This window comes from Melospiza melodia, chromosome 4, assembly GCF_035770615.1.
Source record: "Melospiza melodia melodia isolate bMelMel2 chromosome 4, bMelMel2.pri, whole genome shotgun sequence".
NCBI classification, from domain to species: Eukaryota; Metazoa; Chordata; class Aves; order Passeriformes; family Passerellidae; genus Melospiza; species Melospiza melodia.
In genome coordinates this window covers 57,274,964-57,288,157 of record NC_086197.1, presented here as the reverse complement: position 1 = coordinate 57,288,157, position 13,194 = coordinate 57,274,964, and the positions used below count along the sequence as shown (strand labels likewise).

At 43.0% G+C, this 13,194-nt stretch overlaps 1 protein-coding gene across 1 annotated transcript in view; it reads right to left on the bottom strand.

Annotated features, from left to right (window-relative positions):
- Nucleotides 1-69: 69 nt before the first annotated feature.
- STRA8 (stimulated by retinoic acid 8) overlaps nt 70-13,194 on the bottom strand; it is a 15,634-nt gene continuing 2,509 nt past the window's right edge. The window contains exons 4-10 of the mRNA XM_063155863.1: nt 12,708-12,783; nt 11,213-11,297; nt 10,636-10,788; nt 7,468-7,750; nt 6,124-6,200; nt 4,387-4,498; nt 70-893 (exon numbers count right to left, since the gene is read on the bottom strand). Coding sequence (XP_063011933.1) covers nt 819-893; nt 4,387-4,498; nt 6,124-6,200; nt 7,468-7,750; nt 10,636-10,788; nt 11,213-11,297; nt 12,708-12,783 — 861 coding nt within the window. The 3' untranslated portion in view covers nt 70-818. The remainder of the gene's footprint in view (nt 894-4,386; nt 4,499-6,123; nt 6,201-7,467; nt 7,751-10,635; nt 10,789-11,212; nt 11,298-12,707; nt 12,784-13,194) is intronic.

The window sequence follows — 13,194 nt, the reverse complement described above, 5'->3', positions numbered from 1 at the left end:
AAAACTTCCATCCTTTCTGTTTGTGATGGCTGGTAGCATGACCTCAACATAACCACTATCAGAATACAGTTGTTCAAGTCTGCAGAGAGCCTTTAATGATAACTCAGAGATGTGAAGGACTTTATTCAATTTCACAGCACTTTTAATTCCAAGACACTATCTGAGCAGCACTACTCATCCAAGAATTAGATGTGGAAGAAAAGCACAGGGCTGATCACTCAGCTTTACACACTTCACAAAAGTAAATAATCCAAAGTGTATTACTGTGCCCACACTTTTTTGGGTGACTGGGGAGTGGGTGCTTACTGCTGCTGTCCTCATAAAGAGACAGAAGAGCCTCATTCCACTCTCTGTGAGGAAATCCCTCTTTCCTTATGAGCCCAAGATGAAAAATTGCACCAGAAAAATAATTACTGCCAGGAGGTGACTTTTGCAGGGTGCAGTTTGAGACCTGCATCCTGTGGGAGTGTGCATACTGCCACTGATCTGGCCTCCCTGCTGCTCTTCCCACACCTTATGCTAGGCAAGGTCACATAACTGTACATGCCTCCATTTCTTTGTGAAGCAAGGCTAAACATTAAATAGCAATGGGTAAAAACATATATTAATAAATAGCTAAGACCCTTAAAACCTTTAAAAAGTATAAATTAATCAACTGATATATCAAGAATTACTAATGAGGGAAGGAGAAATCAATGATAACAAACCAACACAGTGTCTCCACACTGCTGAGAGAGGCAGCTCACTGAGAGAGGTGAGGCTCCTCCCATGCCTGGTGTATCTGGCAGGGCTTGGCAAAACATTGCTGGAGACACTGCTTAGAAATCTTCATCATCGAAGGTCTCCGTGCACCGCAGCATCACGGTCTCATGATCATAGTGAAGGTCTTCTTCCTGAAAGCCCCCCCAAAGTCAAGCAGGATTAAAAACCAGAGGAGTTCATTGAATTTCAAATCTACAGTGAGTTGGTCAAGAGCTGATGTACCAGAAAATGCAGCATGAGCCCTCCCTCCTCTCTGAATTTGACGAGTTCCTGAGGTGCCTGATGAAGAAATTTTCTGCCAATTTCTTTCTAAAATCACTGGGCTCCACCCTGTGTCTATTTACATCATCTAGACAGCTGTTACTGACTGTGGTAGCAAGTTTGTCACATAACAGGCTCTGAAGGTATGACAGCTTCTTTGAGGCCTTAACTTCTACCAACTTCAGGCTTTGCTCCACTTTTAGCAACAGAAGGAAAGGGTCTTCTCTTTCACCAGTTTACAGACAACAAGTGGCTCTTGAGAAATCAAAGTCTGGAAGATACAAGTATTCATGCCTGCAGTCCATCTAGTCCACCTTCTGCATTGATGCAAGACTCTTCAGTGAAATACTGCTTTTAAAAATAGGTGCTGTTTGAAAGTGTATAGCTTAAGAAGCACTAAATACCACTTGCTTGTCAAGGGACTCATCTAAAATCCATAATTTTAAAAGAAAGTGTGTCTTTGAAGACACAGAGGTGCTCAGTACTCTTTAGAAAAAAAAACCCCACTGCGTTTCATTTGGGTAAAACCTTTGGATCTCAGTCTAAATTTACTCTTTACTGCCTTTGCTGCTAAGCTTCTCTTATGATGTGACCTTAAGACAACAGCTCTTGAAAAATTACAAGATTGCTTAACTAATCTCATGCTCAGAAATATTTATCTATCATATACTGTAGAAGCATGTTCCTGTTCTCATTTTGGGGTCCCTGCCCTTTTAAGAGTTCTCCCTTTCCTTGTCCAAATTATTTCCCCTCTCCTCTTGTGTGAGTCTTTCTGAAGCTTTTTATTCCAGTGGGGTGCAAGCCCCTGGCAGCCTTGAGAGCCAGGGCAGCGGCTCAGGAGGAGCTGTGCTCAGTAGCTGTGACCATCCACAGTCCAACAGCAGGAGCTGCAGTTTGTACCTGCACAGTTAACCAGAAATGACAGGACATGGCAGTGCCATGAATGACCAGCAATAAAATCCATCACCTCATCAGCTCTGCAGGTGAAAGGAAAGGAGACCATGGGCTGCCTTTTGTATTTCAGTGGGGTCCCATCACATGCCTTACCTTGGTACTTACTGTACTTGCTACCCACCTCTGTATCTCCTACAAGGTGTGTGCACAGTGTACTGGGACACTGCTTTATCCTTGAGATAATTTGTGCCAGCACTGCCCAAACTCCTGTGCTAGCATGGCACCAGCACAGGGAAGGGGAATGGTCTGCAGAGGTTCAGTCTGGTAAGGGAAGCAGGACGGGTTCCTTTCCCTGTCAAGTCCAGCAGTCTCTGATGCTCTGAGCAGCCCAATTTCTGGGGGAAGGTGAGTAGCCTATACTGATCTCTCTGCTGCTGCCTGAGTTGGTGTGTTTCAAGCTAGCTGGAACATCTTCTATCCCTGCTCTGCAACCACTTTCATAACTGTCTCAATCTGTTTGCTTTGAGATGGATCCGAATTTCTGCTCTCAAAACAAAAAATAGCTTGTCAGTCATATTTTCCTTTTTCTACTCTTTTGCCTCTTGGCAGCACCGTCTAGATGTGTTGTTCTGCACTCTAAATCAAAACAGATTGTGACCTTCATATTATCTAGCCTGGGTGATTTCTGCTCAAATTCCCTTTTTATTGTCTTATCACAGATAACTAAAAGTTCCTGTGTAAAAGAACCCTTTGCAGCTTTTTATTTCCTTTTGGATCTACATAGTACAGTCAACTGCCAATTTCCAGTACTTTGGGCTCTTTAGCTGCTTGCCTTCCCATCCCTCCCAGTCTTATTTTGAATCTTCCTCTTTAAACCTTGAAAGAGACACTACCTGTTACCATTCCACCTCATCTGAGAGCTGTGAGATGGACTGGGGCTCACACATAACCAGGCACCCCCAAGCAGAAGGACAAGATGAGACTATGCCAGGCACGACACTCACAAAAGAAATTTAAAACCAGAAAATGCCATATCTTGCTTAAAGCTTTTCTTTCTTTTCTAGGCCTGCTGAGTTCATAGTCATTTACTGAAACACAAGAAGATCTCTGCTCTTACACAGAACATAGCTAGTCACAGACCAAAGGGCTGTGGAGATCAGTGCCTGGTCTCTGACAACAGCCAGCAGGGGAAGTTTTGAAAAAAGTGCAAGAATTGGGCACACAGTGTGCTTGGTTTTACAATAAACACTTGTACACTATACAAAACTGTGCTGTGAGGCCCTCCTGCACTGGGTATTGAACCTGGACCTTCAGATTTAGTAATTGCCCATGGATTGATGACCCTGGAGTCTAAATGTGGTAATTTGTATGTGCAAATATTTTTAATATGTTGCTTGTTCATTTTATTTAGTGCTTTCTAGTTCTTCTAGTGTTAGACACAATGAGTAATCATTCTGTGTACTGCATCCACACCATGTACAAACAAAATGGATTTGCAGTACCCCTCAGTCTTTTTTTTTTTGTAGAAAAGTCCTGCTCTTGACAGTACTCAATGCCTTTTCCTGTGCTTGCTGCCATTCTCTGCACCTTCTCTAGTGCTACTCTCTCCAGGATGGGGAACCAAAGGGCACACAGCAGTCTCTCTGTGACAGGTTCAGACAGTGGTGCAACACCAGTTGCTGCTTTGCTTTCTGTCTCAACTACCCCTCATCACAAACCTTCTATTTTCCTTCAAAGGAGCATCTGCTCAAGTACCAAAGACCAGGTGGGAACTGGGCACTAGAAACCAGAAAACCAATGGCTGCTGTGGAGGTACCACTGACTCTGAACCAGAACAAGCTCTGCCCTTTCAGTTCTTTACCCATGTGCAAGCTCTGAGCCACCTCCATGGCAGGGAGACAAGGGGAGGAAGAACAATGCAAATACAAAGATTTCTGGCTCAGCAAACTGCAACAGTAGGCTGAAGTTAAGGGGAAGCTCAGGAGCTTTTCATCAGCTCTTTCATGAACATGAATATCCTGCTTCTAGGGCCTGCCAGTGGAGGGCTCAGGGCAGGGAGCCTGGCTCCCAGACAAGCAGAAGCTGGTTCTACTGAGCTGAGAATGAAGCAGCTGGGGGTTGCTGGAGAGCTGGAAAGTGAGCTTTGCCTGCTCAGAGGAGATCACTCAAGCTTTTCACAAGGAACTTTCATGCAAACAATAATAATAATAATAAAATTTTACAATTCCTCATGTCATTTGCCATTTTGAATAATATTCAAAGTAGTGCTCACTCACACTTAACCTCTTACAAAGGCAATGCTACTGGCCTTTTGGAATGACACATCAAAAATTATGTTCTTTTTGGAATCATTCTGGACAATATGATCAGAAACATTGAATACAAAAATCCCTTTCTAACATAGCTCCTGAAATACATTGCTCTGAAATATGCTGCTCCTTCTATAAGGAATGCTTTGACAAGGCTTACCTGGCAAAACTGTGTATTAGTGAAGAAGAGGTGTTTTAGGAAGTCAGTGACCTGCACATAGAGTCTCTGGTGATCCTCTGGATTTTCAGAAGTGCAGCTTGCAAATGCTGAACTGAAAACGGAATCAGATACTGTATTTAATTTTCTGTTCTGTTCTCCTTACTTTCTCTCCTCCATATTTTACTTACAAATTAAAAAAAAAATTCAAATTGTTTTCAAGATGGTTCTGATATGAAAGAAAATAGCCAAGCAAGACAGGGAGGAGTTGTGATGGATGCATTGATGAGATACTGTTTGCCCAGTGTAAGGCAGATATGTAAGAACAGAGAACAGAAATACAAGGAACTGGTGTCACAACAAGGAGATTTGCTGATACATACAGCATGGTACAACAATGGTTATTTGGGAGTGTATTTGGTAGGGTTGTTCAGAGGAACAGCTCTGACTTCTGTAAAGTTTTTGAGTGAATGCAGTAAGCTGTGATGATGAAATGACATGTTAGCTATAACTGGCAGGTGTGTTCTCAGGTAACTGTGGCACAAAGCTAAGCTTTTCATTCTAGACCTCACCTCTGTATTCTTCCTGGGATTTTACAAAGTTCTGCCATCACAGCTCTGTCCAGAATTACAAGGTGCAGAACAACAGGCAAGAAAGAGAAAACAAATGTTGACTATTGAAATACCAAACTGATTTGGGACCTAAAACAGATTTAAAAGATTATAGCAATACTTTGCAGTATTAAAGAATACTTAATCTTATTTTAAAAGCAAATGGAAATTGTGACCTAATAAATGTTATTTAATAAATAAATATTTGTTAAGGTTTTTTATCCCTTCAAGTATATTTTGATAATCAGCCAAAACAACCTTATTTAAATTTATTCCCTTCTGGAAGTGCAATCTGGAATGGTGGTGAAAGGAAGAGATTCACATTTAATATCACTCTAAATGTTGAAAAATAAGTAGAAAATGGGATTAAACCCCCACAGATTAAAAACATTATTTGCAAAGAGAAACAATCTTAACAAAGACTAAGTAGCAAGAATACATAAAAGATGAATCATCATGTGATTTTCCTCTTGAGGAAAACAATGCTTTTCTTTCTTTGGTCTACTGGGAAAAAAATCAAAGGCAGTGCCAGCTTTGTATCTGACATGTTCTCTTCTAGGTCACTCATCTGAACTGAAGAGGAAGGAGATGTTATTATTTAAAAGATCCTGTGTTTCTTTGGTGTTACTGTTCAGGTCAACCACACTTTAACCTGATCACCTCCATGTGACTGAATTAGGGTAAGACAAGGGAGAAAATGTTGAAAAATTATCATTTTTGTTTCATTAAATGAGAGTATGGCTTATGATTAACTGATTTATTAGGGAATGCCTCTTGGTCCTCACAGGCCTGGTAAGTGAGAGAGAAAAAGAAAACGTTACAAGTACTGTAAACTGAAAAGACAGAAAGCTGTGCAGAGTGGCAAGGAAAATCAGAAGGACCCCAGTTATCCTGAAGTGATGGGGCTCTCAGTAAGTGATTGTTACTGATTCTGCTGTAAATGACCATTAGTTGTTTCACTTTTTCCCCTTAGAAGGAAGTATTATTGTGAGCACAGCTGCTGGAGGCTGCTATTCTGACCATTTATTAAAAAAGAGCTGTTGTCCTACTCCACAGAGCACTTGCCATGGACTGCTGACAGTGGGCTATGAATGTATTGTGTCTGCCAAAAGGGGTGTTTGTAATTTACCTCTGGCTGGACAATCCCTGAGCCTTGCTTCTGTCAAGGAAACCAGCAGCAACATCAAATGCATCTTCAAACATCACCTAGCAGAGAAATCACTTCAGATGTCAGCATATCCAGCCACCTAAAAAGGTTTACCTAGGGCATAATTTTTAATAATGAAGTCTTTAAAAGCATGATATTCTTTCTTTACATTTAACAGGTTTGGTTACAGCTAGAGTAAACCAAGAGATTTTGTGGAGGCAGGAATAATGTGGAATAACTGTATTTCATGGCTAGGAGCACAAGGTCAGTCCACTCCCTTAAGCCTGTGCTTCAACCTCTAGGAATTAGACTTCACATTACATCTCCAAAAAAAAGAAAAAATCAGTGAAAATCATGAATTGTATCAGTGCCTTAGAGACTCAACTGTGGACTGCTGCTTATGGCTGGAGATCTGTCTCTCCAAAACTGACTCCAGTTAGGCAAAGGAGTTTGGATGCTCCTTATGCCAGACCACTGAAGTCATTAGTTCACTCTGCCATAATGCAGCTCACACACTCTCTGTGCCAGAAATACCACACAGGGAACATTCCATGACATTTCCTGAGGCAATGAGCAATATCAGTTGTGTCCTGTGACTCAAAAAGAACATGCCAATGCCATTTACTTACATGCTAAAGGTAAACATCTGTCCCTGCCTTGCAGCTAATCAAATTACACATAGCTCTTCAAGCAGCTACTTACTTCAGCAGTCACTGCTCCAGGAACCATTGATAGAACTGGCTGTTATTTACTCAATCTCTTATTAATAAATGCTCTGGTCTACTCAGTCACTGACTTCTTGGCTCTGCAGAGGTGCATGGTACAGGCAGTCATTGGCCCTGTACCACTGGCACTGGTCTAAAAATACTTTCTCTTTGCTACCAAGTGCTTTGATGAAAAAAACCCCACCCAACCCAAAACACAGGAGGCTTTGGCAAACTAGGTATCCCTTCTGGATTTACATCATCTGTGCTCTTTGGAGAATGTGCAGAGCACAGTAACTGTGTAGTTCTTGTTCTTGCTCCCTGTCCCTGGACCAAGGTAGGGCAAACTGAACTGTTACTTAGCACAGAAACTCCACAAGTCAGTGGAGACTAACAGGATTACTACCACTGCACTTCTGTAGCTCACTAGGTATCTCACCAAGAGAAAATCTGGTGCAGACACTTACTCAAAAACTGCTTATTGTCTCCATGTACACATTGAATGATCTTGAGAAAATGTAGTTACAATTACTGTATGCTTGCAACTAAAAGCTGCAGAGTCAATCAGCATCTGAAAGCTTGGAGTTTCAGAGGCAGACTATGAATGTTGCTGAGCACTTACTTCCTCTGGTGTGGAGACTGAGGAACCACTGGCTTCCTCACTGTTACCTCCGCTGTCCCTCACACTACCTTCAGTGCAAGCAGGCTCTGGGCAAGCAGCCTTGGGATCCATGAGGAAATCTCTCTGGCTACAGTACTGCAAGATGCTGTCCCTGCTCTCTTCAGAAAGCTCTTGCCAGAGATGGGAAATAGCTGTGGAGACCTCAGGAAGAGGCACCTCTCCGGTGCAAACAATTCCATGCTCTACCAGCAGGTCCACTGTGTGCTTATAAAAATACAGGTATCTGGAAGGAAAGGAAAGGAAAGGGAGCATCTCTTAAGAGCAGGCTATAAGGCAGCCATCTACTGAAAATCAGCAGGACACCAGGGAGTAGCTGTGATCCATACTTCACTGACTCTGCCTCCCAGACTTCATACAATTACTGAATGGTGCCCAACACTGACAATTTCATCTGCAAAAGGCAGGCTCCAGCTTCAGCCTCAGCAGGACTGCCTCACAACAGAAGCTCCAGGCACTGCAGGTTGTACAGGCAAACCTCATTCTGGAATTTAATATATGTTCACTTACTTGCCTTTGTATCCTTTGAACCTTTTGCACTGCACGTGACTTTTTACTCATTTACTGGCATTGCACTGCACTTTAAAGCCCTGGCTGAGGTTGTATCCCGATCCATTAGGAACTGTACATAGAGACAGACAGACACTGCCCCAGGTCTGGATGCTCTGACTTATCCATGGGAGCTCCATTTCCTCCACTGAACATCTAACACTGACTTCTATGCTGTCTGTAGTGAAACTGGTGGTGGAACACAGGGGTGATAATTTCAACCCAGTGACTAAATCTCAGAACAAGCCTGCTTCTTCTGTTAGCACTGTGTGGCACAGGATAATAATGTCTACTTCAGAAAGCAGCACTGAAGGTTATTTTACATTAATTAAATGCTTAGAGAGTCTCAGACAAAAATAAAAAGATCAAAGGAGTATAAACCAAGAGCAGATAAACAAACAGCAGTCATTTGCACTATGTTTGGGCTCAGAATGATTCCTTGGAAGATGTCCCACATGAGCACATTTCCTGATTAACTGAACTGTATTGTATGAGAAAGTAACTCAAAAGAAATAATTCTTTTTTATTTGTAAATATTTGTTCCAGCAAACCAATATTGAAAATATAATTTTGTAGGTAAACATAAACCTGTTTAAACCCAAGTTTCCACACTCTGGAGTATTTTCCACCACTGCTGGAGACAAAATACTGGAAGGGGAATAAGTGCTCTCATGTTAAGTATTGCACTCACTAAGGTTTCTGGATGTCCAGCTCCAAACAAAGGACCTGGAATTTCTCAAGCAGAAGAACATGAACCAGCATTAGACTGCTCTGCTAAAGAAATTAAGCTTGATGCATGAGTCAGCTATTTCCTTCCCAGTGGGAAGGAGCCAACCACATTTTGCACTGGACAGAGTATTGTGAAGTCCTACCATGGTATGTCCTGCTGCTGAACGTGGGAAAAAAAAAAAGTCAGCCAAAGCTCAAAGCATTTCTGATGCTTCCCAAACAATCTGATTTAAATGGTCACCAAAAGGCTGTTGCTTTCTTTGCTGAAGAGTCCTTGTCATTTTATGCCTGTTATAAAAGTCATTTTTTGACAAGAATTAGCAACAAACCAAATGCAACCTGCCCTAGGACTACAGGATAAGTGCCAGAGTCTACACAGTACAGGCCCTGGTCTACCTGGTCAGTAAAGAACATGAAAGGCAGGTGTTTATGGCTCTGTCGTGCAGTCTTTGATGAAGCAGATTTTTCTAATCCTGACAATCTTGATTCAGCACCTTTCAAGGTCTTCTAAACGATACCTTAACTACAGCCACCTCCAATTCTAACAGGAGCAAAAGCAGAGAAGGAGCGGGAAGCTGGTGCCATCTGCTGGTCCAGCTGCAGTCTCCTTTTGAGAAAAAACCCGGTGATCAAAGGGATTTTTAGAAATACACAGCGGTTCAAAGCAAAAGAGAAGGAACTGCAGAAGTTTTTGGTTGTGGTGGTGATGCCATGGAAGAGATGCCAGCTGCAGCTCTGGATTCTCCTGCACTGCATGCTGTTAACTGTGGAATGGTTAGGGTGAAATTCACTGCTTGATGGTATAGGATAGATGGCACATGCATCTATTTCTCCTACCTTGGCAATCAAATAATCGTTTATCCTGTTGGAAATGCAGGAGAAAACCTCCAAGTACCTCCTGGTGTTGTCTGACAGGGATGGGAAGTACATGGAGTACAATACTCGGTTTTAAGGTATCATTAACTTCGGAAAAAAACAGTAATTTTACCATTATGACTTCCAAATAAAATACATAGACACTTGACATGAGAACAGTAGTCTGACTTTTAGGTCTTGCATCAGGCATTTAAGAGCTTAAAGGGTTTACACATCCCCATCCACTAGCTCTAAGTGTAACACATGAGTGTTTAGGTTCCCCCCTTCCCCAGTGCTGCAGACAATTTTGCATTGTTGCAGAATGCATTCTGGAATCTTCCAGACAACCACTGTGCTGCAGCCCCGAGGCTGAGGACTCTAAGATCTTACTTGGTTGAATCCAGCCTTACCCTACTCTGATCCCACTAGAAAAGTACTCCAAGCTGCCAGGAGCTAAGGGTCTGCTTCTGGAAGGGGCAACAGTGTTCAAGCTCCTCCTAACAATGCCATTAGAGGAAGGATGAGCATCCCTGTGAGGTAAACAATGTGCTTACCTCTGGTTCCTGCACCTCCCTGGAACACATACAGCTAGACTCTTGGCAAATTCATCTGGTGCAGCAATTCTTACCCTCCTAAATCTAGCCCCATGGCAGGGATACAGTGGTGAAGTGTGGCAACACAGAGACTGACACACTTGAAAGAAATTTTCTTCTTTTTCTTAAGAGGTGAAAAATCCTCAGGGATTTACCAAGGCCTGAAAAGCTGGGGGCTGCTACAGCTCTAGGAGTCCATCCACGGGCAAGCTGCAGGGACTTAGGAAGTGCTCAGCTTCATCACCAGCAGGGCCACAGTTGCTGGCACAAGGCTTCTGTGAGGCAGACACATGCTCCAGCAGGGCTGCATGGAAGGCAGTGCTTGGATGCACAGTGATAATTGCAAACAAATGAAAAACCTGAAGGCAATATGGGGTGCGCCTACCGTTCAAATTCCACTAGATCTGGGGATAAAGTGTCTGAAAACTGGATCAATTCTGGCTTCTCATATTCTTCCAGGGTTTGTTTTTCACATTCTTGAAGCAAATACCAGATGGCAGAGTCACTTTCACTCATATCTTCTGAGGCTGATGTAGTGCTGGAAAGAACACAAGGGAAAGAAAGCCACATTAATAACTTCTCAACTGGATTAATAACGCCCTCGTCATGGAGACTCCAGAGCCTAGGGGCATTCCTCCCAAGCCAGCTTTTTCCTCCTTTTGCTTGTAAGGCAATGAGACATCCTTGCCAGAGATCAGCTAGGAGGGGAAAAAATAGGAGGGGAAAAAAATAGGAGGGGAAAAAATACAAGCACTGACTGGCAATGAGAACAACAACATGCTTAGAATGTGTGTGCACTCCATGGGATTACAGCAGTCCAGGTGAAACCTCCTTGTCCTTTCTTCATGAGGAAAACCCTCTGCTTGGAAATACAGTAGCAATGACAAGGAGGTTCAGAGATGCTGGGATGGAAGCAAGTGCAAAATATTATCATCTTTTTCTTGACTGGTACAAGCCCTTACCTCTGACTGCCAAACTGCCTCCTGACATATTCCTCCCTGACTTCCTCCAAGCTGGATGGGCTCCCATCCTCCAGACTGCAGCTGGCTGTTGTCAGCAGAAAGGTCACTGTCACATCAATGGCACTTTTGGCTTCTCTCTCACCCTCAGCCCCAACCCAGCAGAACACTGTCAACAACTGGTTCTTCACAAGTCAGAGTTTTTCATTAGGCAAAAATGATGTGAAAGAAGAAACATCTGTCTCTCCTAGAACATAACTAGCACTACTGGGAGTTTATGAACACTGAGGAACTTAGAATCAATGCTTTCTTCCTAACATTGATTTTACAGAACTGATGGTGAAAACAACCTGCAAACCAAACTCTGGGCACACACTAGTCAATACAGAATTTGGTTACCTTATAATGAACAAATTGCATGTGAGAAACCCTGACATCCAGCCTGTGATTCACAAGCAGTATGGATTTTACATATATGAGAGTACATAACAAGGGGAAGCTTGCCTCAAACTCCTCTCAACCAGCCTCCCTGCTTGTTATCCTTTCAATTTTGCTCTGTCAAATTATTCTTTCTACCTGTGACTCACTTTTATGGGTTATCCAAGGATGTGGGTTCAGATGAGGTTGTTCATTTTAAGCACTGACACTTCTAATTGATTCAAATTATTGGAGGTACAAGTCACATGAATAGCAGGTTTTTTTCTAGCTGACAGGAATTTGGACACTTGAAGGGACAAAAAAACCTGTCCAAAGCCTCTGTACTATCAGCCCCTGGTCGTGCTTGCTGTTAGCAGAGGCAGTGGCCACAGTACTAAACAGAAGGCACGTTCTTGGGGGTGTGAGGCCCCCCAGCAGTGCAGACAGTACCTGCTGGCCAGTGTAACTGGCCAGTTACACAGGCTGTAAGAGAGCAGGGCATGGGGATGGCCTGCCACGCTGAAAGAAAAAACTGTAGCATCTCTCTCAACCATTTATATCAGAGTACACTCAGAGGCTCCCATTTCCTACCCTAGGAAATCCTTTTACCCCACACCACAGCGTGCTGTTGTGCAGTCTGAGCTCTGGCAGGGCAGGGTGCTGGTGACAGCTGTGACTGGCACTGTGCCACCCTGCAGTGGCCACGAGGAGCACACAGCTCCTGCAGCAGGCTCTGGGTGGGAGCCTAAGGATGCAGCCTGGGCACCCATGCCAGCCCCACACCTGCTGGGCAGAAGCTGCCAAGGGTACTCAGGCTGGATGGCCTGCTGCCAGGGGATTGCAGGAATTGTTTCCTCCCTTCACCTAGGCTGGGAAAGGCTGAGTCAGAGGGGATTTCTGAGACAGATTCAGTGCTCAGTGCATTGACAGACTTCTCACTGTCCCTTACTTATTGCTATGACTAAACCCAAAGCTGGCTGTGGTTAAATGCACAATTCCTGGGTACTTCTGTCCCTATTTAACAAATACATAAAAACCAAGTTCAGGCTCTTTGTCCAAGCAAATACTTGCATACAGTTACCTTTCATCTTCAGCAAAGAACACAAGGTTTGCTCCAGCTTCTGGATAGATGTCTTAGCCTTACGCAAAACCTGATACTAAACATAAGAAGAAAACAGAACTGATTGTTCTCTGCTCTAACTACATTCATGTTTTAACATGCCCTTGTTGCTTTGCTTCTCCTTCATGTTTATCTTCAGTAATTTCCATGTCTCTGGGAAAATATATTGGGAAAATAGTGTTGTTTCACTAGCTACCCTTATACATATGAAAAGGGGAAAGAATTAATAAAAAGGTAAACTTCAATAGGGAATATAAATATTTGGGTATCTATTATACAACACATACACATAACACCCCGTCACACAGACATTTGTTACTTAACTCAGATCTTTTTCATCAGCAAATGGTCTTGTTTGGATCGTTCTCTTCTTGGAGCATGTCCAGAAATACCATGCTGTGAAGTCTTGTTGGATGCCTACCAACTTAAGGCATAAGATTTTACTGAT